The sequence below is a fragment of the Pituophis catenifer genome, unplaced genomic scaffold, assembly GCF_029215685.1.
Source record: "Pituophis catenifer annectens isolate HBS135680 unplaced genomic scaffold, rPitCat1.0.hap2 SCAF_3, whole genome shotgun sequence".
Lineage (NCBI taxonomy): Eukaryota > Metazoa > Chordata > Lepidosauria > Squamata > Colubridae > Pituophis > Pituophis catenifer.
Window position 1 is genome coordinate 108,906,749 of NW_027256883.1, and position 27,478 is coordinate 108,934,226.

The window sequence follows — 27,478 nt, forward strand, 5'->3', positions numbered from 1 at the left end:
TATTTCTAGCTTGGGGAAACAGATGTTGTTTATTAAGCAGTTCAAGAGAACTGGAAATGATGACCTGGCTGGTGAAATTTTCTGGTACTTATCTTTTTGGATATATTTAACAGGCCAAATCTACATTTTTTTAAGCTATTAAATGCTCATTCAATTGTTAAAGAGCACTCTAAGAAGAGAGATGCAGGATCCATTGCTATTTAGATCTGGGTCACTATTGGTAGTTGGACTGGCTGCCTAAGTGTTAAAGGCTAGCACTTAACAGTTGGAAAATTGAATATTATGGGGCAGGAATGAGGTAACTGAAACCTAATGAGTAAGAAGAGGATACTGATGGTGTAGAAAGATAAAGTAAGAAAAAAAACCCCAAGGGATGCAGAGCACTTGGGTCCCCTTCCCCCTTTCCCCCCTGTTTTTCTTTTCTTTTTTCTTCTTTTTTTTTTTGCTGCTCAGGATGTAACTAAACCATGTAAGGAGTATTTGGGCCCAATTCAGTTTGACCATCTTTTGCATGAGCTCCACTAGATCATATGAGGGGCATGGTAGTAATTATGGCTTACCTCCCCCTTTGATAAAAAATAAAATATTACAACCATTTGCGTCTCTGAGAAAAAAAATCAGAAAAAATATTATAGAGGAATTTAAATCAACCTCTAGTTGATTCTAGTCAACTTGAAATTGACTTCTGTGCACATCCTGCCATGTCATGAAATCGCCCTGGCCATCAGGCACAGCCACCACAGCCAATGGTGATGGGCAAACAGCATTGAAAGATTTCTCATCTATATTAAATGGTTGACTAGTATTTTACAAAGTAGAGGCTTTGACTGTAAACTGATTTTTAGACTAGTACAATTGGTCTATTTTTAAAAAAAAATAAATGCATTTTTTCAACTCTATTTGGATGCCTTTTCTATTCATGTCACTGCAGGCTAAATACCTTGATCTTACTAGTACATATATTACAAGAAGATTTAAATCTTGTGATTAAAGTGTGTGGTAAAATAATACTTTGGGAAGTGTGCTACAGACAGAGGTTCATCTTAAGGTTCGGCTTAAATATTTTTATCATAATTCATAAAGCTGTGCATGGGCACTGGAATTTGTGCAGGGCCATTATAAAAATATAACACTTATAAATTTAATATGGAAAAGAAGAGAAGTAACAAGAGGTCTGGGTTGTTAAACAAATCATACTGTTTGGGCAGGTCCGCTGATTTATTCAGTCTTACCCCTTCCCTAAAGCCATTTAGCACAGGGTTTGAATTTATTTCACATTCTTAGCACTGCAGAATGGATTCTGAATCCATCACTGCTATTCCAAGAGTGAATATTCTCTATTCTCTATTTAATAATAGAACTTTCACAGCCTAAACTATGAATATTCCACAGGAATCTTAAAATCTGGTTTTTATTGACTGATTAAATCTGCAAAAAATAGAAGATTTAATGAAGTAGTGGACAAATTTTAGTGGGATGCATTTACTTTGATGGGTGACAAATTGTCCAGATCAATATTCTTCAGCTTCTATGAAGAAACTTTTTATTTAAAAATGGATATTGTAATTGTTTCATTATTGTATGATGTCTATTGTCTGCTAGCTGTGAGGGTATCTGTCAATTTATTATTTTTATCAATAGTAACAAATCAGCTCAGGATTTTGATCAACCACTTAACTCTAATCAGTTGATTATTTAATTCCAGTAATATATAATTGCTCTTTCACATATCATTAACTTTAGGATTTTTTTTTCATAAACCCAAAATCATCACTTTCTTGCTACAAACTGCAAATATAATTCAAAGATTCTCATATTAAGGTAACTTGGTTTCATTTGAGGGATTTGTTAAATATTTCCTTACTTTATGTTGCAAATGCTGATATTTACTAGTTTCCATTGGTTCATAACAACATAGCAAATACTAGCTGTCATCAGAAATGGATGCAGTCAAATGAGATATTTACCTGTTAAATTATTGAGTTAAAATATTGTGAGAGCATTATTTCTGGTAGTAATATGAAATACAGTTCACTGAGGAAATATCTAAAAAGCAAAAGACATGGTTTTTATGGCTGTATTTTTGTTGTGTGTTCCCTTGACTAAGTCATGGTGTTTTCTATCTTCTCCATAGCTATGAGTGATACGTGACACATAGAGGCTTGATTTGTCCTTCTTTAATACATGTTGCATTCGCCTTTATTTTGTCTATGACACTGTGAAGTTATTGGTTAACTTATGATTGCTTATCAGTAGCAATAACATATATTTGTCACATGGATTGAAAACTATGTGTATATTGTGTATCTGATTACTAACTTGCTAACTGAACAATGTTTGTAGGCTACCCAGGTCAGAATTCTTTTTAGGACAGATGGTATATCCCTAAGATTCTAAAATCTGGGTTGTCCTTGATTCTACAAACTTGATATCAAAGGCAGACAGAAGTTCATACAAACAATTTGGTCTTTTGCATGTAAATAATTGGTGTCGTATTTTTGGTTGGGGTATTATCTAAGCCAATTTTTGTGCCAGTGACATTGAGTCATGGAGATAAAAAGAGAGGTAAGGAAGTAAAATAAAGACCAAACAGTAGAGCATGGCCGCTATGTTTAACAACACAGACTTTGAGTTTTCAAAGCCTTGGAATAAATACAAAGCAAAGCAACTATCCATATAAATAACACATGTTGATTACTAGGGATTGGAGGAAGCAATGACCCTGCGCTGGTATACCAATGCCTTGCACAGCTCGCCACACTGCTATTTTATTAACTCTTCATATAAGTTGGATCGCACAAATCTGGGCAGGGAATCCTTCTCCATCAGCATGAAGATTCTCTTCTGGGCCAGGTCAAAAGTGCTTACAGATGGTTCCACCAGGTTCTTCATGGTCACTGACTTGGTGAAATGGTCAATATTCACCTGACAAGAGGGAGATAGAGTAGATAGCTGTAGGAATTACATAGGACACATTATCTCACATAAATCAAGCCAACAATATACTTTACATGGGGCATTTGATGGAAAAAAATGAAGCTAATAGCAATTCCATATATGAAGATAATAGCTAATAAATATCCCTTGATAAAATACAGTTGAAATAAATATACATTTAATATTTATAACAAGAGGTCAAAAAAGAAACATTGGATTCACATAAATATATTTTTTGTTAGAAATGTTAGAAACATGAAGCTAACTGTCATCAAATCAACTATAGGGATTATGATACAACCCTGGTAGTGGTGCAAAATAATACCCTTCCTCCACTAATTGCATAATGTCAACACCAGTGCTTTGTGATCATAATCTAGCAATGCTGTTTTAATCTTAAATTTGGAGATGCCACTTTAAAAATAGTACTCTACCACCACTTTGTGCTTCAGAGGACAGTGTATAACCTCACTAATGAAGTTCATGTCTTGTCTTGCCTTCCAGCTCATGGACTCTTTCAGTGGTGGGATTCAAATAATTTAACAACTGTTTCTCTGCTCTAATGACCATTTTAAGTATAAAAAACGATATACCGAAAGGGTTAGTGTTAGGGCTTGAATGTTAGGGCTGCGAGGTGGCCTGAATATCAAGAGAAGTGGGGGGCGGATGCAAGCAGAGGCTGCATCTTTTCTCTCCCTGCCCTGGATCGGGGAATCTGATGGGCAGGTGGAGGTGGGGGCTGGCCGGAGCCTCAACCATCAGCTTCTCTCTCTCACCCCTACCCCGAAGCAATCTCCAGAGGCAGCCTGCACTGCCCTATAGGCTTTGCTGGCTTTATCTTCCTCTGCGGAAGTCGGGGAAAGAAAGCTGGGTGTCCTGAGATGTCCCGCTCTGGGAGCTGACTCAGGTTTCACTCGGTGGGGGAGGAAAGCTTTGGAAATTGCCTTTTCATTTACATTCATCATCAATATTGTCAGGTTGACTCAGCCTTCCATCCTTTCTAAGGTAGGTAAATTGAGGACCCAGTTTGTGTGGGCAATAAGCTGACTTTGTATAATTATACAAAAGAATGAAGGCTATTGCTTAGCGCATTGTAAGCCGCCCTGAGTCTCCAGAGAAGGACGGCATATAAATCAAATTTAAAAAAAAATAAAATTGTAATCCGTCCCTTTATTTTTCAAACAAATGATTTGTTTGATTAGCCTCCTTGAACTCCAATGAGAAGGTGCGGTATGAATTCTGTGCATGAGCCACAGAAATACAGACACTCGCACCCTCAAAGTTCACAACGCTTCCTCGCTCAGGGCGCATCACTGCTTTACTGGTGTGTTCAATTTCGTGGCTCAGCTAAACTCTTCAGCTGCAGTGGGCTGCAGTTCCCATCACCTTCAGGAAGCCTGGGTGATGGAAACCATAGGCCAGGCTCCTCGCAGCTGAAGCAATCCGGCTCGTCCCAGGGTCAGGTTGGCTATCGTGGGAGGCTTGTCCCACATGTGCGGCAGAGCTGGAGGACAGGGATGGGCTCCATGATTAGATTACATTAGATTAGATTACATTAGATTAGATTACATTAGATTAGATTAGATTAGATTAGATTAGATTAGATTAGATTAGAATAACTTTATTGTCACTTTGAACATACACTAATTTGCATACATTAAAATGAAGTTTCGTAGCTTGCCTATATACCTCCATCATTCCAGGCACTGAATCTAGTTTATTTACTATTCTTACAAGTGATATACAGCACTATCACATGAGCTCAAGAAACAATTATTAAAACAAGGTTGATCTTTGTTGAATATGTCAAATTGCAGGCTGGGCAACTATCTGTCAGGGAATACATTATACAAGAAGTAGACTCAGCCTAAACAGATTATTCCAATGGAGCCTATGATTTATATGTGTATCATTTTATCCTTTATTTTATTCAATTTATATAAATATAAATTATGATTTTATTTATACATTATATAAATTATGACTAAAAAAGATTACTCTATAAACTATGACATAAGAAAAACAAAAGGAAATAAAATAAAAGTACCCCCCTGCATAGATGAACTGGAACAGCCCCCAATTCCTACGTAATCCCCAAATGGCCCTGTTTCCTCTTAAAGGGGGGGGGGATGGCAAAGAAATCTCTTTCCTCTGACCCTTTTCCAAGCTGATGGGAGGGCAAGGAATGCTGACACCACCCTCCTTTTGGAAAATGTTCCACTCGGAGAGAAGCCCCAGGGTGGCCCTGAGAGCCATGGACGGGAGAAGGTCAGTGGACATCAGGCAGCTTAGGTGCGGGGAGCTTCAATCAAGATCCCTGCCAACAGTGGGGGGGAGGGTGTTGGAACCACAGAGCAGCCAGAGACAGTCCTTAGGATATTCAGATTATGAAAAATAGATTTCCCCCTGAGGAATGTTTGAGAAAGAGCCTTTTCTGGATATGGGCTGTTTCAGCTGCAGTCCTTTGGCCTCTGAGCCAGCCCCTACTGTGGAGCTGCCCCCCCTGCCTCTGGGGGATGTCCAGGCAGTGGGGCTGACCTTCCCCTCCCATCACCCAGGAGACCTTCTCTCTGGATTAGGCCCTCCCTTCTCCTCCTTAGTCAGCCCAATCCCCCAGTCCCCCCATTTCAGGGACCCTTTCTCTCCCCCAAGCAGACAAGGACCAGGCGCCCTTTAAATGCTCCCTGGGGCAGTTTGGGAACCAAAATGGACATCTAGTCCACCCCTCCATGCATAATGGCTGAGAATCATGAAGAGAGCACAGAAAGTGGAGGATCCCTTCAGGGGCTGCTATGAACCCTCACCTTGAGTGGCAGCCTCCCTCCCAATACTAAACACATCCCCCCTCCCAATTTCTCCACTTGTCTCTTTGCGCCGAACTCTCTCCTCCATCGGGTGAAGTCACAAAGGACTCTGCCCAGAGACCAATGACACGCAGGCAGGGAAAATTTCCATTACTGCTGCTGGTTGTTCTGGCCCCTCTTATCTCAAAAGTCCGAGATAAACGCTTCATCCCCCCAATTCAGAACCGCCAATTCCTCCTCTGGGGCTGGAAGTATGGCTGGGACACCCCTCTCCCCCCCCCCGTTCATTTCACAGATGAAGATTTCTGCCATAAGAAGAGTTACTGCATTGGATGAGAAGAGGCAAGGGGCAGCCTTGAGGATCACAAACAGACACCCCCCCCCAATCCAAAGGGAAGCCTCCTAAAACCCTCAGCTAAACCAGGAAGAGGCAGAGAGGATCTGCAGGGATCCCTCGTAGCCCAGTTGAATCCTTCTCACAGCCCCCTCCCTCCCCTCATGGGGGATTTCTCTGCTCGGCTCTCTTGGGAAAGGAGCAGCTTTGCTTCATGGGAGAAAAAGGCAATTTCCTTCCTTAAAACACATGTCTCTCTTGCTCGGAATGTCTGGACAAACCAGCTCCTTCAGATTTTATTGCCTCTCAACCCCAAATGTGAACGAATCTTCCTCTTTCTTTTTTTCAGTCAGCCTGGGAGGGGAGAGGCGAGGTTTCAGCCGGTTTGCTGAACTGAACAATAAATTAGCTACCGGTTCTACTGAACCGGTGTGAACCGTCTGAATCCCACCACTGGACTCTTTGTAGGAATGTGTTGGTATGCTTTGTATGATTGATGGATCACCTTTCAGTGCATTGTTTATCCTGTAATTTTTAATGACCACTCTTCCATTGCACACCTTCCTTAGACTTGTCTCTGATGTCTATTTTGTAACATTCACAAATACAGTTTTTGTTCAGTATAATATAGAACTGGAAGAAACCAGCAATTTCTTCTGTAAGGGATATGTAAGGGATATGTGTTTAGGTGTGCACCCAGTGGAACCTAATCATGAGGACACCTTCAAGAAATTAATTCCCTAATTCTTAACAAAAGCCAGGATTTTATCTCCATTCTGTTAATGGCAAACAACTAACCTCTTTAGGAGCCTCACTTTGGATAAACTCTTCATAGATCTTTTTGGCCTTTTCAGCCATTTTGGTAGGCAGTTTGGTCTTCTTATAATCTTCACATGCAATCCAGAATTCAATGTTCTCTTCACTGAATTCAGATTGGAGGAAATTCCGGAAGCTGGCAAGGCCATCTGCACAAAGAAAAAATGATTTTTAAAAATGTCAATTACAATTGTGGAATTACACTATTTTTTTTAATTATAGTTTCCTAATTAATCCTCTATTGTGCACTACAAATTTGGAGTGTTAACTCCAAATGAAAACTATAAAGATATTGAGTGCATAGTTGTATAGTGAATAAAAAGGTAGATAGAGTGCAGAAGAAAAAAAGGAGGGGAATATGAAATTGATATCTGTAATGCAAGATAATTCTAAACTGGAGATTAAAAAAATTCTTCCAGGACAATTAACACAAAATTCAATTCAATTCAAAATTCAACTAGCAGTGATTTGGAAGAGTTGCTTGAAGATTATGAAACTGATGCTTTGGAAGATGTTGGAGTCCTTTCTTTCAGTGTATTTAATTTCAATAATTAAAATCAAATTTAAACATTAAAATGAATTTTAATGTGGAGAAAAGCAAGATTTTACACCTGGGCAGGAAAAACAAAGATACAAATACAGATTAGGCGAAACCTGGCTCAAAAACAGTAACTGTGAGAGTTTATATATTAATATATATAAAACGATGTACTGTGCTCAGAGAAAAATCCATATTCATATATTAAAATATATAAAATGATGTGCTGCATTTACCATTTACCACATCTAATTGCACTATCAATGAAGTTTGGTCAATAAACGTGATAGAGGTAACCTGTTTCCTCAGGCTGCTGTAGTCTCTTTTGCCAATCTTGAATTTGATATCTTGCATAAAGTTCTTTTTCCTTACGCCCTTACAGAAAGTAGTTTTTTCCCTTAGCCTTGCCACAAGGAATAAAGAAAAACTCTCCACAAGAGACTAAACCTCCCCCTCGCCCCCAGGTTCTTTGCATAGAGTTTTAATTACAGGTAATTCTCAACCTGGAACATACTTTTGCTTAGTATAGAGCTGATTTACTTTTCCTAAATCAGCTCTATACTAAGCACCTTACATATGCAGGTATTCCTCAACGTACAACAGCACTGAAAAAGGGACTTAATGACCGTTTTTCGCACTTACAACTGCTGTAGCATCCCCATGGTCACGTGATCAAATTTCAAGTGCTTGGCAACTGGCATGTATTTATGACAGTTGCAGTGTGCTGAGGTCATGTGATCACCATTTGTAACCTTCCCAGCTGGCTTCTGACAAGAAAAGTCAAGGGGGGGGGGAGCCAGACTCACTTAACTACTGCATTGATTTGCTTAACAACTGTGGCAAAAAATGGTCATAAAATGGGGTGCGACTTACTTAACAACTGTTCTTCCTTAGCAATTAAGTCCTTTAGACTTAATTCTGGTCATAAGTCAAGGACTACCTGAATTTTATTCACTAAGATACAGTATAGAGAAAGGGGAGCTTGTCAGCTAAAATACAAAGCTCCCACCCTCTTGATTATTTTTGGGATTTTTAAAAAATCAGGTTTGACATACAACTTGAGCAAATTTGAAAATCTCTGCTATAGATAAAGACTTGTTCACAGTTTTTGGTTTTGGAAAACAGGAAAGTAGAAGTGTATTGAGTCTTATTGGACTTAGAGGGTAGAGGAAGAAAATGTCTTCAGGGTTGAAGAAAAATTGAACTGAACTCTTCTTGCATTTTAAGCATGGAATGTGGTGGGTGGGAGGGGAAGGAAGTGTGATTTTGTTGTAAATGTCAGTACGTTGCCTTGGGCTGACTCTTATCTGGGGAGACATACTTTCTCAGTTCCTGCATTCACCCACATTCTCCCTACAGCCTTCAGTGGAAACTGAATTTGCTTCATACTCTTGTTTATGGGACAAATTCATGTATGTGTAGTTGCCTGAAACATAATGAATTTCCCAGATTTTCATTTCTTTATTATAGCCTTTTTAATACACAAGTTGGTTCACACAATGCACTTAGCCTGCTTTTCTGGATTTGTACAATACATTAGAGAAGCAACCTGGAATTAAGGAGAAACTTCCTAACAGTGAAAACAATTAACCAGCGGAACAGCTTGCCCCCAGAAATCGTGGGCCCTCCATCATTGTATGTTTTTAAAAAGAGTTTAGATAGTCTCTTATTTAAAATGGTATACGTTTTCCTACTTGAGCAGGGGACTGGACTAGAAGACCTTCAAGGTCCCTTCCAGCTCATTCTAATCATTTTATTCTATTAAACCAAATAGGCTGGATTAGAAAAATGTTGTTAAGACATAAAAAGACTAAACCAACCAAGGTTAATACCGTGTTTCCCTGAAAATAAGACCCTGTCTTATATTTTTTTGAACCCCGAAATAAGCGTTTGGCCTTATTTTCAGGGAGGTCTTATTATTTTGGGGCGTGTGGAGGAAACCAGAGGAAATGATGGGGACTGACTGCCCATGCTTTTAAATATTTTCAGGGGGGGCTTATTTTCAGGGGGGGCTTATTTTAGTGCATGCACTCACAAGCCCTATTGGGCTTATTATCAGTGGATGTCTTATTTTAGGGGAAACACGGTATATTATATACATCCAGATAATGAGACTAACTGAGTTGATAGAAATATATCCCAGGTATATGCTGATCTTTCTGCTTCTGATCTGAGATTCAGACTGGTATAATTTTATACTGCATATAAGATTCATGCAAATATACTAAATGACAAATGATAATAAGTTATTATTGCAGTTGCAATCTTAGGACTCCTCCATAGATGACATAGCAATGCTTTATTGTAGTTTCTCATGGCCTAAATTTTATTATTCTTAGGATAATTACGTGGAGATCTTTACAAAAGTCTTACAAGGGTTTTGAAGGAGCTTTTCCAAGGAATTGCGCCACTGCCAAGTTTCTTCTGGGGAAGGCCTGTAAATATTAAAATGAAAATATATAAAATATATAAAAGCATATTCTTTAGATCAACAACTCAGAAAAGGATTGGTACTGCCTGAACAGTCTTTTATTGAATGATTGCTGTACCTTATTCATTATTTTATAACTTATTTATAATCTCTTTCATCAGTTCTGTAACTTTTCTTAGCCTTCTCTCACTTGAAGCTAACGGTGGCAAAAATATGGCCCAGCAGCCTCCTTCCTATGCCATTATAATGTCATCTGACACAGCTTTAAGTTGTCCTTAGGTGCGCGTGATCCCATTGTGAACCGGTAGTAAAGGTAAGTAGAACCTACCCCTGAGTTAGATGGTACCATAGACTTTGGATTAGGCCTAGACAAAACTAGGAACATATAGATTGCCTCAGGCAGCAGGTTCATGCTCCTATCGCCATTTCAATAAAATGTACTTTCCTCTGCTGCTCAATATGATCAGATAAACGTGTCTATTAATTTGTTAATGAATAGAGAATTGGTATGGCAGAGAAAATTGGTAAGGTCGGAAATTAGTCTGCAAAAGCTGACTATCTCTTTGAGGTAGTGGAACTTGAGGAAAAATGGAGATCAAACAGAATAACAAGAGTTGGAAGGACTTTGAAGATCTTCTAGTGCAACCCCCTGTTCAAGCAGGAGACTTTTATGGGGCATCTTATGGTGCAAGAGAGAAAGCAGTTTATATAGGGCTGGAGTGATAGGACTATTTTTGGTTATTCTCTGATACTGAAAGATTACATAAACATTTAAAGTACAGTTCTTCATATTCTCCTTTTAACATTTAACTATCCTTTAACTATCCTGGCATCCCATTAGGAATTATTTGGACTCTGATAGACCTCTAATATTTATATCTCCAGAATCTGCAGTTTGTAATTCCCAAAATTCTTGTCCATTGATTGTACAGCTGAAAAGAAAATCCAACAGGTTTGTTTGTTATGCCTCCCCATGGAGAAGTTCTCATATACAATTTCATGCTGTGTTGGTAGCCCTACTTGGCCTTTGAATAAGGGGCCATCCAAAAATACTAGGCCTCACTAGGCCTTTGTCATTCCTTTCATCTTTTTTTATTTTCAACTCTGTGTTGTTCTGTATAAAGCAGAATGGGGCTAAATGGAGGATAATTGTTCTCCACGCAGACAGTATTCTCTCCCCTGAGTATTCATTCTTTCATTTCATTTTTCAAAATCTGAAGTTTGAATTTTTCCCCTGCTTTGGCTGTGGCTTTGGGATCTGGTTTTATCTCTCCCACAGATTCATCATCAGTTCCCACGCTGGTCAAGAAAATGATTGCTTTTGTCTCAAGTGACTATGCTATGGACTCCCATGACAAAGTGGATACTAATTATCTGATTTTACTCAGGCTGTAAGGATTTGAAATTAAAGTATTAATGTAAGACAAAATAGCAACTACTATAGAAGTCCATACAGACACCAGCAAGTCTAAGAGAAAAAAGAGCTCACTAGTAAGACATTGACTACTATGGCCGAAAAGACATAAAACTGGGTGTAGTTCTGGGACATTCTTGAACCAGGAAACAGAAGTTTGAAGCTGCATTTCTTTCACTGTGAATGCCATCACAGTATTTTTATGAAGCACTTTTAATAAACAAAGGGATGCATATAAAAAGTAGAATGGGAATGTGTATAAATGAATAAAATTATAGGTCAACTGCTATAGAACTGCAGTAGCACTGGACTGACTGCATACACAATTTTTTTTGCATGATAATGAGTAGAAGGTTGTTATTTAAAATCATCTATTCTGTTAAAAAGAAGATAAAGGATAGAATGGAAAAAGTGACATGCTATGACATCAGAGGTTAGTCAATGGTTTGGAACAGAGGTGTCAAACTCAAGTCATCACAGCGAACATCACGTGATGTATCGGGACTTCTCCCCCCCCCCGCCCCTTTGCTAAACCAGGCATGGATGTGGCCAGCGCATGATGCATCTGGCCCACGGGTCGGGAGTTTGACAGCCCTGGTTTAGAACGTTGTTTTCGTATCAGTTAAGAGGTGGGCTTGTCCTCATGTCTCCTACCTACAGGACAAAGATGTCCCACTAGCCATTTTTAGGCATAATGTTATGACATCTCCTTCAGTCAGTGGCTTGGCTTGCCCTAATGTCATGGAGCAGATTAAATTCATATGTAGCTGTTCCAGTTTCAAAGTAGTGTTTTACCTCTTCTCCTGACACATGTCTTGCGATGTGAGCCATCTGCAATGCCTCAGTGATTATGTTGGTGAACCTGAAGTCATAAACTACCATCTGCCCAGCTCTTCTCTGCCTCATTAGACTGCAGCTGCCATACTCTTTCCCTCACATTGCTAGGCATTGCCCTCCATGGCTTAGGTTGCCAGAAAGGTCTCACACCTGGCTCCCACAATTGTATCTGCTCTTGTAATTACACCTAACTGGCATTTGGTAAGAGTGGTGAGGCATTACACATGCTTCTTTTCTATACACTGGTTTAACAAGTCTTTGAAACAACTATAGACCTGTTCACATTTATTTACTTATTTTATTGTTTATCTCATATAAATGCATTCCACATTTTTGTTGCTTCTTCTCACAAGGACTTGCAGGTGAGGTTACTGTCTACTGTTTTATTTCTTACTTTACAGGAGCAGCACCATTTTTGCCTATTCCAATCCATGCTCTGCATTTAAGTGCTGCTAATATTATCACTCCCTTGCAGCAATTTTCTCTTTCCTGCTTCACCCTGTGCCTGACTGACAAGTAGGATATGTGGCATAGGAGTGCAGAATAAATGGTAGCGCAGCAGACTAAAGCACTGTTATTAACATTTGCTGCCTGCAATTACTGCAAGTTCAAATCTCACCAGGCTCAAGGTTGACTCAGCCTTCCATCCTTTCTAAGGTAGGTAAAATGAGGACCCAGACTGTGGGGGCAATAAGCTGACTTTGTATAAATATACAAAAAGTATGAAGGCTATTGCTTAACGCATTGTAAGCCGCCCTGAGTCTTCGGAGAAGGGCGGCATATAAATCAAATAAAAAAAAAAAATGAGGGAAGAACCTCCAGGAAATACCTATAGGTTTCAGCCTATAGACTTCACTGCATATGTGGACTGTCAGTCATACCATGGTTTTTGACCCAGATGTAGTGTTTTTCCAAAACAGTGCTAGACTTGTGTTAGAAAGACCCTAAGGGGCAGGTCAATAATGCAGGGAACCTCTCTCCCAGCAACCTCTAGTTGGCCAACTTTAAAAGTGGCTAGTGCCTATAATCAAGCAAATCTCCTCACCTCATGTTAATGAGTGATTAATGAATGTTTTTCTTATCAGCAACATATCCTTTTTTAATAAACATAATTGTTTGTTTAACCTCCTCCCTATTTAATCAACCGGTTTATACTGGAATGAACCACCGTAAAGAAATCATTTCTATTTTACTGGATTAAGCTGAGAAGTTTTATCTTGTCAACAGACAAGACCATTTTTCCTGGCTTTAATCCAGGACTCGTAGGCCTCCCTTGTTCTGTATAAATGCAGGAAGTGGTTTGGGGGCATGACATTCAAGTTCATGAGAATCGGCTTTCATCAAATAAAAGTTTATGTCCATGTAGATAAGATCTGCTTAATTGTTTGAGGTAAAGGGCTCTTCAGGCCAAAGAAGGGGCAGAAAATAATCAGGGGAAGAAACCTCAAATATTTGCATCTTTGCACTCTGAGCAAAATTAGACCAGACCAAATTATGAAACATGATTCTATTTAAGAATAATAATTATGCAAAAAAGGCTAATTTGCTTAGTAAATTTTATTTCTCAAATTAATATACTGCCAGAATCCAGCAGGGGTTGGGATCAGATACCTACAATTTTGTTCTCATCACTAGAGCAGCCCTGGTCTTCCTTTTCCTCCCCAATGAGAAACCAAACATTTTCCTTCCTGAAGACCCGTGGAGAACCTGCCTCACCACATCTGTTTCCATTGCCATGACAAGGGAATTATGATGTTCAAAACAGTCCATAAACCCACAGCCTAATTTGCTCCAAATGGCTCTGAAAAGAGTGCATGATCTACCTAATTTGTCTGTAGCAGTGGTTAAAATTAAGCTACTATCAACTTTGTCCGTCATCATGCAATCTTTAGATCAGTCTGTCTGCTGAGTCTTTTTTTACAGCCTAATTGGAAACAGATTCAGGGACAATCAGCCAGAGAGGTTCCCCTTGTGCATTAAGGCCACTTTTTTCCCTAATAGCATCAGTGCTACTGGTGTTCATTTTGTTCCAGTTCCTGGAACTACTTTGTCTTTGGTACAGATGGGAGACTGCTTTCTCACAGATTAAAATGACAGTGATTAATGTTGGCAATTAGCCTTTGGCAGGGCAGCAGCAAGTTTCTTGAAGTCCACAGATAAACAGAAATGGAGCCACTTTTTCTAATGGTCATATCAATGTATCACTACAGTTTAACACTGTTTTCACCCATATAGCTCTTCTTAAATTTGTCTGCTTCTAATTTGGTCGAACAATAATGATATAAAACCTTCTAGAGGGACAAATTGTGTCAGTTTGTTGTAGCAAAGAAAATAAATATATAAAAAATAAAAAGCAGGCAAACAGTCTGAGGGTCTTAAGGTAAAGGTTCCCCTCGCACATATGTGCTAGTCGTTCCTGATTCTAGGGGGCGGTGCTCATCTCTGTTTCAAAGCCGAAGAGCCAGCACTGTCTGAAGACGTCTCCATTGTCATGTGGCCGGCATGACTAAATGCCAAAGGCACACGGAACGCTGTTACCTTCCCACCAAAGGTGGTCCCTATTTTTCTACTTGCATTTTTTACGTGCTATCGAACTGCTAGGTTGGCAGAAGCTGGGACAAGTAACGGGAGCTCACCCCATTATGCGGCACTAGGGATTCGAACCGCTGAACTGCTGACCTTTCAATCAAGCTCAGTGTCTTACCCACTGAGCCACCGCATCCCGGTTTAACAGCACCTTAAATATTAACACATTTTAACTATTTAAACTTTTGTAGATGATAATCTACTCCAGAAGTACAGGCATTTTCTTGTGTTCATAATTGTTTTTCATCAGGGAAGCAGGGATGGAAGATTTTAAAGCTTTCAGCATCTGACAAAGATCCTCAGGAAAAAAACCTTAGTATTCTTTATAATTAACATACAAAGCAAGTTTGCCTTTTTGTAGGGAGATATGCCTTTCTCCCTTTCTTCCCTCTATCTTTTCTACACTCCCTGCAAAGTAACTGTCACCACATTCCACACTACTAATGAAAGGAGTGGATTTGGGTCTTTAAAAAAAAAACATAATAAGGAATCACAAGTTTCTTCATTAGTAAAACCAGTCTTCTTGACACCATCAGTTTCAAAAATACTAGAATTATGAGACAAACACAGAAATATTTTTCATGCTGATCTGATTTTGCCTTTTCCAAAATGAAATATGTATCTTGTCCTATGTATCATGGAAATAAATTCGTTATTAAATGCTTGTTTTAAATCTGTTAAGTTTTGTATCATTTACCCACCAGTGGAAGCCCAACATGTGATTTCCTTTTCTAAGGCATTGTGAATATTGTAAGAATCATTGGAATATAACAATTCCAGTAGTCCTCCACTTATGGCCACAACTGAGCCCAAAATTTCTATTGCTAATTGAGTCAGTTCTTAAGTAAGTTGTGCCCTATTTTAGAATCTGTTTTGCCACAGTTGTTAAGTGAATCACCACAGTTGTGAAGTTAGTAACACTGTTGTTAAGCAAATCCAGCTCCCCATTGACTTCACTTGTCACAAGGTCACAAAAAGTAATCACAACCCCGGGAAACTGCAACTGACATAAATATGAGTCAGTTGTCAAGTGCCCAAATTTTGATCATATGACCATGGGGATGTTGCATTGGTCGTGTGAAAAACAGTCATATGTCACCGTTTTCAGTGCCTTTGTAACTTTGAATGGTCACTAAATGAATTGTTGTAAATCGAGAACTACCTCTGCCCTGCATTTAAACAGTAGTCTTATAGAATTGGATATGGCAACACGTTTCCCATCTAGCTCCATGTCAGGAAAAGTTCCACATGTTAAATTTATGTCAGTCTGCTGTTATGAGTGAAGCCAACAAAAAGTGGGGAATTTACACACATTTCCTGTGAGCATCATCTGAGAATATTGTGAATAAATATCCACAGTAAGGAGTGCCTTCTAACTTCCTTAACCCCGGATCTCATACTGTAAGGTTGAAGAATCCAACCATCTTTGCCCTATGATGTGTCATTTTGTGATGGTAGTAAAATATTTAGGGACACTTGATTCTTCCACCAAGTTATATCTCTGAACGTATGTAATGAGAAGTGATTGGCTGGTCTTCATAATCCAAAACCACAATTATGCACTGTTATTGTCTTTCCATATGCAGATTAAAGCATATCTTAATCAGGGATGGGAAACCTTTCCATCTCCTAAACTGTTTAGTATGGACATGTGGTAAAGAGACTAATAATTATTATATACTTACTTTTGAACCTTTGCAGGCTTCTCTGGGTAAGGGATAATCAGGTCAATAGCCGAGTCTGGCTTCTGAAGGAGTGTGCCCAATTTTGTCTTGATTTCTTTGGCTCTGGAAAGAAAAATTATGAAAGCATACATGAACATACAGTAGTTTCCCCTAAATGCAAGATTGAAAAAGATGCTCCATCTGAGCGGCAGGGCATTCTACTGAAAGCTATGAGATCCAAATCTGTTATATTCTTTCTACATACTGAAAATAGCACAGTATGTTCAATTAAGATATTCTGATCGAACTTCAGATAACCTGCTATCTCTAGATCAGTTTGACCACAGCTCCTGTCATTCCCAGTCAGTAGAGTTACTGTCATCCTATTTCATTTAATTTCAGCTGAAATCATTAATTATTAAAATAATATTTTTCCTACTTATCTCTCACTCATTTAGATGAATGGCAGAAGAGTTAGGCTAAATTGTGAAATAATTCTCTACCACAGAGGCTCTTATAGTTTTAAGCGCTCCATGGCTTAGGGCCTGGTTATTTACGGGACCGCCTACTACCACCAATAGCCTCCCACCGGCCAGTACGCTCTCATAGAGAGGGACTCCTCCAGGTGCCGTCAGCCAAACAGTGTCGACTGGCGGCCCCTAGGGGGAGAGCCTTCTCTGTGGGGGCACCTACCATCTGGAATGAGCTCCCCCCGGAGATACGGAGGATCCCGGATCTGCGCTCCTTCCGCCGTGCTGTGAAGACCTTTTTATTCCATCAAGCGGGCTTGGCCTAATCTCTTCCCTTTTTAAATATGTAAATTTTAATCTGTTTTTAAATTATTGGGGTATTTTAATTTGTCTGGGCCAAATAATTTAATTTGATTTTATCGGGTTTTTAAATTTTGTGTATTTATGTATTTTATTGTTGGCTGTTCACCGCCCTGAGTCCTTCGGGAGTAGGGCGGTATACAAATCAAATAAACTAACTAAACTATAAACTTAATAGGGAATGGAAGTTTGGTATTTTCTATTATGACTGTATGCCGGTTTTAAGATTTATTTGCTTATTAAACAAATTTATATGGCTACCCAACTCCACATGGTTACTCTGGGAGACTTACAATAGCCACAGCATAGCAACCTAGAGTATAAACCCGTACCCTCCTCCCACCCTCAGCAACCAACACAATCAAATTAGTTACTTGATTGGCTCTGTATCAACCTGATATCCCCCAGACCCACGACAGATCAAACTACCAAAGTCCAGAACTGCCTGAGCAGGGCTTGTACGGCAAGAGACAGAACTGAGGAAGGCTTAGCCATCCCATCCCTGCTTTCCTTTTTCAACTGTGCTATGAAGCTTGGGGGACTGAACAGGACAGGAAATATAAAGAAACAGCATTCTTATGGGAGTCTCTTGTGGTGGGCTATCTGCTAAGATTTTGCTTTTCTATTGTAGCAACAGGAAAAGAGGATTAATCTTCAACTATATCACTTCCAAGTTTGCAAAATATGATTAATCTCTTGCAAAAGAGATTACTTAGGTCAAACAAGGAGAGTTTGAGGCTACCTCTCTAGGGGTGGGTTCTACTTACCTTTACTACTGGTTTGCAGCGGGGTGCACGCACGTTCTTCTGTGCATGCGCAGAAACGTTTTAGTGACGTCGGGGTCGATGGGCAGAGCCTCCCACCGGTTTTACTACTGGTTCTATAGAACCAGTGCAAACCGGGGGCAACCCACTACTGCACCTCTCCCTCTGATTGGTTTTCGGTGTTCACATACCTTTTTTTACTTAAAAGTAACTCAAAGCACTGAACACACAAAATACACCTTCCTCTTGTTATTTTCTTCAAAACAATCAGCTCTACCTATTCATCCCACGTATCAACTGTACTAATGATTCAGTTAGTGTTAATGAAGACTATTGATTATCAGGACAAAGCCTGATTGGTGACACATGAAATTAAATATATTTATCTTGTTGTGTTCATGGAATACACAAAGTTATGATTTGTTTAATCATAGTTTGTGGACTAGGTCATAATTCTTTGAGTTCATACAAAATGCTAAATCGTAAAATCTGGATTGCCACTTGGAATCACAACCTTGGATTCAGATAACATATTAACCAAAAAATATTAAAAAAAAAACCAAACCTAAGGTCATATTATAGCCTTAATTCGGTGCTGGCTTTAATGGAACTCAGCTTTAGAGTACTTCCAGATAGACAACTGAATCTATGGATTTATTTTCTCCGTGATGGATCATTTCTGCAAACAAAACTTATGGAAAATGTGATGGGGAAACAGAGAAGGCACAAATACTGTAGGTATTTAAGGAAGGGTAAATCATTATACATAGGTGCAAGTAAGATCATTCATGTCATTTGCGTGATGGCAATGGTTACACCTGATGACTCCTGGCTTTAGAAGATCTCTAAAATCTACTAATTTTATGCTTCTGTGCTGTTGTGACTTGTACCAGATATCTAGAATCTGGAACTCATAATATAGTATGAATAAGGCTGAGAGATTGCACAATACTAATCTTGCCAGATATCTGTTATAAAATTGTCTTATAAATAGTCCTTATAAACCTCAAGTCTGCCAGGGATCTGTTCTGATCTTGTATACCATGAACCAAATTAAGAGCCCTCCATGTCCTATTATCGGGAACAGCAGATGTTTAAATTAAAATTATTCCTGTAAAGTCCCTTGACTGAGCTCTTTATTTCACCTCAAGTGTTATCCTCATTCACACCCTCTCATTATTTTGCATCCCAATCCTGACAAAAGCGTCAGCTGCGCTGCTGAAAGGAAGCGCAGCACCTCTAACAAGGAATCTCCTTAGAGTCTTCTGGCAAGTTAGCAGCAGCTGAACCCAAAGCTTTGCTACTCAGTATGAAGTCTCAGGGAAATTTGCTCTCATGCCTAAAAAAATTATTTTCATGCTAGTTTAGTTGTTAGAACTCTTCAAAGAACTTCTGAAAAAATTGTTAGTTTACCCTTTATATTTCATACTGCTTTTGATTTTAAAGTTTAGTTGTTGTAAAATACTCAGTGGTTTTAAATGTAAAGAATAGCCCATCGAATACATAAGTGAATCAATCAATCATACAGGCAACTTTTGTTTTTTTTCTTCCTCAGGTGTTTCAAAGGTAAATCATCAAAGGATGTAATGTCTAATGGAGCCCTTGAAAGTCTCTAGATGTCATTAATTATCAGTCTTTTAAATTGCATTAATTTCTATTTCCATAGGCAGGAAACCTCAGAGTTTTTGAGATGTTATCCTTTTAACTGTTCTTCAGATTTTGAAATGAAAGCTTTACTCATCCATCTCTTTGGAGGATGTCAGCACATACTAAGGCCATTTTCCTAATCAGCTGTTCCAAGAAATCTATTCATTTGACCCAGGAAGAGCCTTCTTCATAGGCCAAAGGGTGGCCAGGTCCCCATGCGCCTTGTTGACCGAAGGGTCTCTTGAGTAAGGATGCTCTCATTAAAACGGCACAGAGTGTATTCAAGCTCCTGCCCTAATAATAGAAATAATACCTTATGTCTTCTAAACTACAAAATAAAGAACCGAACATATATTTTGTGCATGTACATATTTGCACATACACATACCTGAGAAAATTTAAATTTGGATGTTTTAGATATTCACAGATTTAAAAACATTTTTCTGCCCATTTTGGTTAGATATTTTGGTAGTACTGGGTCACACCCCAGTTGGAGGTTCTAAAGATAATACAACCCAAAAAAATATAGTTTTATATACTAAAGAGGGTTAAAATAAGGCCATTACCTTTTTAGGTGCTATTTTCCCATTTATTCCTTATGGATAAAAGAATATAAACTCATATCCATACACATCAGAGCTGTCATTAGATATACTAAGAGGTGGGCAACTATGCCCCTTTTATGACTTGTGGACTTCAACTCCCAGAATTCCTGAGCCAACAATTGATAACCTGAAAAGGCAAATATTGAGAGGATGGGGATGAACAGAACAGACTGGAGGAGGCTTGGGGGGCATTCTGTGCCCAATAATTAGCCTTTTTCAGCTGGTCTAGATCCTTTTGAATCCTGATTCTGTCTTCTGTAGAATTTTGCTATCCCTGTTAGCTGGGGTGGCCTCTCCAGGTTGATACAGATCCTTTAATGTACAAATGTTGAGTGGGCTGCTTAAACAGTCGCTGAAGAATCTAGGAATGGTAGAGTTATTTTGTAAGGGTAAATATACTGGAGAACGTCATCATACGCATTGTTGAAATCATTATACACTTCACTATAAACTCTGGCAGTGTGAGAACTAGACTCCAGATAGATGTATTTCTCATTTTGGATTTATAAGCAATAGCAGATAAAAGTTTAACATTTTAATATAGTTGTCCCATGTCAAAAGCATATGGACAGGAGAATTAGATTTCCTATCCCAATGGTACCAGTGTTCATTTCAAAAAAAAGAAGTTCAGGTAAATGTTAATAGTGAAGCATTCATCCTATTCTTATTACCGTCCTGAAACTGGTTTGGGTGATCACCAAAGTCAAGAGTCAAATCTTAATGCAGATCCAAGCTAAGAAATAAAGGACAATACCACATATGCATAATGGATATGAACATTGCATGTTCCATTTCTTTCTCTGGAACAACAGATAGGGCAAACTTTTCATTGCAAAGCAGCATTGCCCTGATGATGCCAAGATGTGACAAAACATGTCTTCAGACATTAAGCAAACACTAAAAGATAAATAAAATAAAGCAACTGGCAAAAAATATAAGAGAACAATTAAATGACTTGGCTTTTCCACTATCAATCAATGGAATCTCATTTTATATCATAATTCATGCCATAACTCAGAGAAGACTGTACACCAAAATTAATTGGCCATCACACAAACACTCACACTGAGAAATAAAAAGCTACTCTTAATCTAGGGAGGTTTGACATGTATATTTGCACCCTTTTGTTTCCCAGATATATTTTCAGGAACCCTTTATGGAATAATGCAAAACTAATTAGCATGGCTAAAAAACAAATTCCTTCTATGAAAAAAATCTTTCTGAGTCAAAATTGCTTATAGGCAGTAGGTAAAATCTTAGAAAGAAACACATACAGGAAGAAGATCCAGAATCTATCTATTCTAGTAGCCTTAAAACAAAGTTATTCAAGAGGTTTCTTTACTCCTGGGCCATTGGGATAATAGGCTACTATCAAGTTTTAATGCCAGTTTTTGGTTCATTTCAGGCTAATTAAAAGTGCTGCTGAAAAGTTTTTGAAACTCATGACTCTTCATCATTTATAAGTTTCATTTTTAAGATCCTGCTCTTTTTTATTTTATTCCATTCATAGTGTTTATTTATCAGGGCCTGCAATTATCTAAGCCACCAATTTCTTTTCCTTCCTTATCTAGTCACTAGAAATACAAAGAGATTGCACTTAAACCTGCTTTTCTTTTCTTTTAGTTTTAGTTCTTTTAGTGCATTGATGCAAAACAAGTTGTGAAACTGAGAATTAGTAAACACATTAACAATGGATGTGGGTTATATCATTTCAAATCATAAACTGATGGGGATTTGCTGGAATATTTTCCCAAATAAATAAATTAGTCCCAATACCGTGATAGAATTCTGCTATTTTATGATAATTAGAAAATAAAACTATCAGCACTTGAAGACAATGTCCTCACCTGTAGTTTTAATTTAAATTTATCCTTCTTTATAATAGCTACAATGAGGTATAAGGGTTTACAGACTGTTTAAATGAATGAGTAATTGTGTGGGTAGGTGGGCGAGTGAAGGAAAGGTCAAAAAATGATCTTGTTTTTTCACTGTATTCAATAATGGATGGAAACTTAAGAGAAATCAGTGTCTTATGATCCCTGAAAAACTTCTTGAACAATGGTATGATGATGATGATGATTTAATTGTCTTAAGACATTTATCTCAGTAGCTTTCTGATTATATCTTGGGTTTTAGCATGAAGCTGGGAAGAAAGTAATTAAAAGAATGAGAAAAAGTCAAACAAAATATAACAAGAACTGTTCATGTAAGACTGTCATCATATTCTTATGAAATAGTGTCTGTGTGTGAGAGATAGAGTTGTAAAGTGCATCATATCTTTAACTGAGAATCAATCTTTCCCTTGTCCACAATTTTCCTTTCAAAAGCGTTTTTACATTTTTACTGAAGAAAAAAAGCTTTTACTTATGCTAGTTTGAATGAAAAATTCATATTACTAACCCATGCTGTGCAATACATCATTCCACCACCCACAGTAGATTTAACAGTATTTTGAGTGAATTTGGCTCCTCATTCTTTAACTATGTCTTTAACAATAACATACTTTTTTTTTTTTACGGTTTTGTGTCCAAATGTAATTTACCTTTCTGATCTCAAGCCCAATGAGAAATAAAGGCCATCAGCTTGGTCAGTTCACTTGCTTAATTCCTCCAAAACCAAATGAGAACAGAACTTCCCAACATTTCTTTAAGCAGGCATCTCTTCTGCACAGAGATGGGCTAAGCTTTTATTCTGCCAGATTGCTGCAATGTCTCCGCTCTCTCCATCACCCTCATCACTTTCCTCTTTGATAGGTATAAACTTGTTCTCTCACCTCTCCAGACATGTGTGGGGTAAGGCTGCTAATCCTTTGCACATCTTGCCGTGTGGTTATTGTGTCCTTGAAGACAACCAGATGGTGTGTGAGAAGGCAGAAGCGCTCGCTGTCTGTAACACAGCCTGTCTTTTTTCAGAAAGATATAAAGTGGCTGCCTTGAATCCCAGCCAGCCCCTTTGGCCAATCACATTCAGTCTAGTGTTTCTGAGCAGAGGAGCAGAGATGAGAAAGTCACAGATCAATCACCAGGCAGAGAGAGATGGGACTTTTCCCTTCCCTCATTTTGTGTTCCACAAATTAATTACTGCTCACTCAAAATCACTTAAAGTGGGCTTGCCCCATCTTTCATCCTGTCAGATTATGCGCACATTATTTTCTTCTATTTGTGGGACAAAATAAATGGAATAAATGGAATTTGCCCCAAGGGGCTAATTGTGATCATAGTCAGGGATATTCTAAATGCACATTTCTAACTGTGAAACTGTGGTGCTAGTATAACTAGCTCGGGGCAATGTGATATCTGCTTGGGTGCACCTAGAGAAGAAATAAACTCAGTCATTTTCATGCGTAGCTATCTATATTAGGTATCTATTAAAGTAACTATCAGGTTTTAGGACTAGAAAAATTAGCAATGTTTCTAGGATGCAATATGAAAGTCTAGGTTCTATTTTTCCAAGGAATACAAAAGATAGCTCAAACCACAATGTTTCAGCTTCCTATTGTTTCTGTCCTTCTCTAGCAAATGAAAAGTACTGCAAAAGGACATTGGTGCAGATATGTAATGACTAGCTGCAGAAGTGTCTGCAAACTATTGTACAAATATTTGAGACTTCTTTTACATTTTATAAAAATGGAGCTTTGATTGCAGTCATTCCCACCATCTTGACTTTTTTAACCAAATCTTATGGACATCTTATTTTATTGATGTATCAGGTCGAAGGGAGTTAGCACTACTTCTTCTATGTAGAAATATAGCCATTTTGATATGATTGACAACTCGAGCCTCCCCAGTAGTTGTAATGATTTAAAAGCTAATTATTATTTATCTCCATGTAGCATATGGAAGATCAAAGGCTTAAAGTCACTGTGATATTTAATAGCTAAGATGGGATTTGAACTGGGCACATTTGTAATTATTATTAGCCATGGATTTTATCAGGGCAAATGGACCTAGGCAAGACACAGACTGCCCACTTCAAATCCCTTTGCAATTGTAAATGTATACTTTGGATTAAGACATGCTGAGGAAGATGAAACTTTATTTCTAAGTAAACATACACAGGACTGGCCTAAGGACACATTTCCACTGACATCAACAGCAATTGTTTGGAAATGAACTTGTTTACCAGAGTTCTGAAAGATGTATTTTATGACCAGTCTGATCTTTTGCTCCTGAAATGGAATACTTCCGTTTCACTGATTGAAGAGAGGTTTGATGAACAATCTGTGCCGGGAGTTCTTTTTAGTATCTGAGTAATGAAGAATCATGGTTACAGGAATCATGCTTACTGTTAGGTTCATTTATTAGATATGTTTACATTCTCTTCCTTTAGAATGGACAACAAATCACCTTCCTTGTATCTCTTCTAAGTCTCTTTAACATGGAACACATTCAAATTATTCTGTATGGCAGTAATTCTTCCCCGAGTAAACCCCCCCCAAAAAAAACCCTATTCTCACTTTCACTGAAGAAAATGACCAACAGATTGAAGATGAACGTTCTCCTGCTGTGATTTTCACTGTGCCAGAGCTTTGTAAAATCAAATAACCCCTTTTTGATTTATTTCTATAATTTATTTGTTAGAAATAAGTGGGGATTTTTCTTTGCACTGGAAACTTGAGAATCCTCTAGACCAGTGATGGCTAACCTTTTTGCTGTCGCATGCCAAAAGTGGGGGGAGTATGGGGGATCACGCGTGCGCGTGCCCACATCCATAATTCAATGCGCTTTGCCCCCGTGCATGCCCACACTACCCCACCGAGCTCCCCCTGCTTTTGGCATGCGGGGTGGGCACGGTAGGTCCATTTTTCACCCTCCCCAGGCTCCAGAGGCTTTCTTGGAGCCTAGGGAGGGCGGAAAACGGCCTTCCTCACCTCCCCGGAGGCCCTCTGGAGGCTTGAAACAGTCTGTTTGTTGATTTCCGGTGGGACCTAGAAAGCCTCTGGAGCCTCGGGAGAGTGAAAAACGGGCCTTCCCTCCCCCGGAGGCCCTCCTGAGGCTGGAAACAGCCTGTTTCCCGACTTCCGGTGAGCCCGGAAGGCCCGATAATCAGCTGGTTGTCATGTGCATGCGCGCCGGAGCTGAGCTAGGGCAATGCTCGCGTGCCCACCGACATGGCTCCGGGTGCCACCTGTGGCACGCGTGCCATAGGCTTGCCATCACGGCTCTAGACAGATCTGCAGAACAAAAAATGTGCTTCCTATGGTACAACCTCAACTAGTTCTGGGTTTTGTGGAGCTATGATTTATGACTAAGGAACTTTTCACCATTCTGTTTGGCAATCTTTACCTCATTTAGATATATTGCAAAATACTGCTGAATCACAAATAAAAAAATCTCTATTCTCTATTTTTGCTGTGAAACATGTTAGGGTGAAGGAGATTCACTTTTAAAGAGTTATGAATTCTGTTGAATAATTAAGCAAACAACTTGGTTATTTTTTACTTTCCCAGAGGCAAAATATATTTAAAAAGATAATCAGAGTGATAATTATATATTTGAAGGACTTTTCACAGATTTAAATATTGCTGTTTTAGTAAAGAAAAAATATTTTTATAATGAAAACTGTTTTACAATAAAGTTTATTTTATTGAACCAGGACTTCTCCAACATGAAATAAACACAAATTATACAAAAGAAATACCAACAAAAAAGTTTTGTATAGTATATTTACAATGTATGTTTGTAAAAACAACCCAAAGCAGTAGTTTAGATGCCCTATGTATCTGGTGACTGTAGGAACTCTTATCTTTGTACTGCAGATAGACAGAGCATCATCTTACATATTAAGGATGGAATGAAAACAAAAATTTGGTTTTTGCTGCAATATCCATTTTCTAGTGGAACAGAAAGATTTTCAGAATTAATGGTATTCAGTTTGTTGAAAGTTATCAGCAAAGTAGTTGATCTTCTAAGCAATCAGGGCTTTGTTTTACGCTTATATGCTCTTCACTTTGAGTCATATTTCCATGGGAAACACGTTCACACTTCCACCTGGAAGTGCTCATAAAATAATGCAAATGTTGAGATTCTAAAGTCAAAATGCCAACTGGCACATTGAAGATATATTAGTCCAGCCCAAAGTCAGCACTGGAAACAGTCTTAGCACATTAAGAGGCCTTCCTTCGCAGCCAACCTCTGCCGATGGATTTTGTCTTGCTGAAGCTCCTCATGGTTTGGATGCCAGAGTTTCAGGATGATCCTTTCAATATTGAGAGCATAGACAGTATGGGCAGGGACCACTTCCCGGTGGATCTGCAAGTACACAAGTGAAAATCTTATTGGCCACAAATTAATTAATATATATGTGTATATGTATATGTATATGTATGTGTATGTGTATATGTATATGTATGTATATGTATATGTACAGTTGCAAGAAAAAGTATGTGAACCCCTTGGGATTACGTGGAGTTTTGCATGAATTGGTCATAAAATGTGCTCTGAACTTCATCGAAGTCACAACAATAGAAAAACACAGTCTGCTTAAAATAATACTACACAAACATTAGATGTTGCCATGGTTTAATTGAACATAACATGTAAATATTCACAGTGCAGGGAGGAAAAAGTATGCGAGCCCCTAGCCTAATGACTTCTCCAAGAGCTAATTGGAGACAGGAGTGAGCCAACCTTGACTCCAATCAGTGTGATGATATTGGATGTGTTGCTGACAGCTGTCCTGCCCTTTAAAAACACACACCTGTTTTGGGTTTACTGGTTTCAAGAAGCACTGTCTGATATGAACCATGCCTCGCAGAAAAGAGCTCTCAGAAGACCTACGATCAAGAATTGTTGACTTGCATGAAGCTGGAAAGGGTTACAAAAGTATCTCCAAAAGCCTTGATGTTCATGTGTCCACGTTAAGACAGACTGTCTACAAATGGAGAAAGTTTAGCACTGTTGCTACTCTCCCTAGGCGTGGTCGTCCTGTAAAAATGACTGCAAGAGCACAGCGCAGAATGCTTCATGAGGTAAAGAAGAATCCTAGAGTGTCAGCTAAAGACCTACAGAAATTTCTGGCACATGCTAACATTTTTGTTGACACATCTACAATAAGGAAAACATTAAACAAGAATGGAGTACATGGGAGGACACCATGGAGGAAGCCATTGCTGTCCAAAAAAAATATTGCAGCACGTTTGAAGTTTGCAAGAGCACCTGGATGTTCCACAGCACTACTGGCAAAATATACTGTGGACAGCTGAAACCAAACTTGAATTGTTTGGGAAGAACACACAACACTATGTGTGGAGAAAAAAAGGCACAGCACAC

General features: G+C 38.7%; 2 protein-coding genes across 4 annotated transcripts in view; both read right to left on the reverse strand.

Annotated features, from left to right (window-relative positions):
- Positions 1 to 2,199: 2,199 nt before the first annotated feature.
- LOC139313767 (regulator of G-protein signaling 5-like) lies at positions 2,200 to 23,065 on the reverse strand. The gene is made up of 5 exons (XM_070939213.1): positions 22,981 to 23,065; positions 16,383 to 16,484; positions 9,803 to 9,864; positions 6,874 to 7,040; positions 2,200 to 2,925 (listed from the first exon to the last, which is right to left on the reverse strand). Exons 1-5 carry the CDS (start codon positions 23,022 to 23,024, stop codon positions 2,764 to 2,766), a joined length of 537 nt encoding a protein of 178 aa, XP_070795314.1. The 5' UTR covers positions 23,025 to 23,065; the 3' UTR covers positions 2,200 to 2,763.
- Positions 23,066 to 25,769: 2,704 nt separating this feature from the next.
- The window catches only part of TADA1 (transcriptional adaptor 1), a 37,030-nt gene continuing 35,321 nt past the window's right edge, over positions 25,770 to 27,478 (reverse strand). For all 3 annotated transcript variants that reach the window (XM_070939216.1, XM_070939217.1, XM_070939215.1), the window contains one exon: positions 25,770 to 26,458. In XM_070939216.1, the coding sequence (XP_070795317.1) occupies positions 26,306 to 26,458 (153 nt within the window). In that variant the 3' untranslated portion in view covers positions 25,770 to 26,305. The remainder of the gene's footprint in view (positions 26,459 to 27,478) is intronic.

What these genes read in the sequence shown, in the direction of transcription:
- LOC139313767 (XM_070939213.1), bottom strand. Translation starts at nt 23,024, where the DNA reads ATGTGCAAAGGATTAGCAGCCTTACCCCACACATGTCTGGAGAG. An exon ending in CCCCACACATGTCTGGAGAG is followed by an intron (nt 16,485 to 22,980) that starts GTGAGAGAACAA and finishes TTTTCTTTCCAG; the next exon opens with AGCCAAAGAAATCAAGACAA. An exon ending in AAAGTGAGGCTCCTAAAGAG is followed by an intron (nt 2,926 to 6,873) that starts GTTAGTTGTTTG and finishes CCCTCTTGTCAG; the next exon opens with GTGAATATTGACCATTTCAC.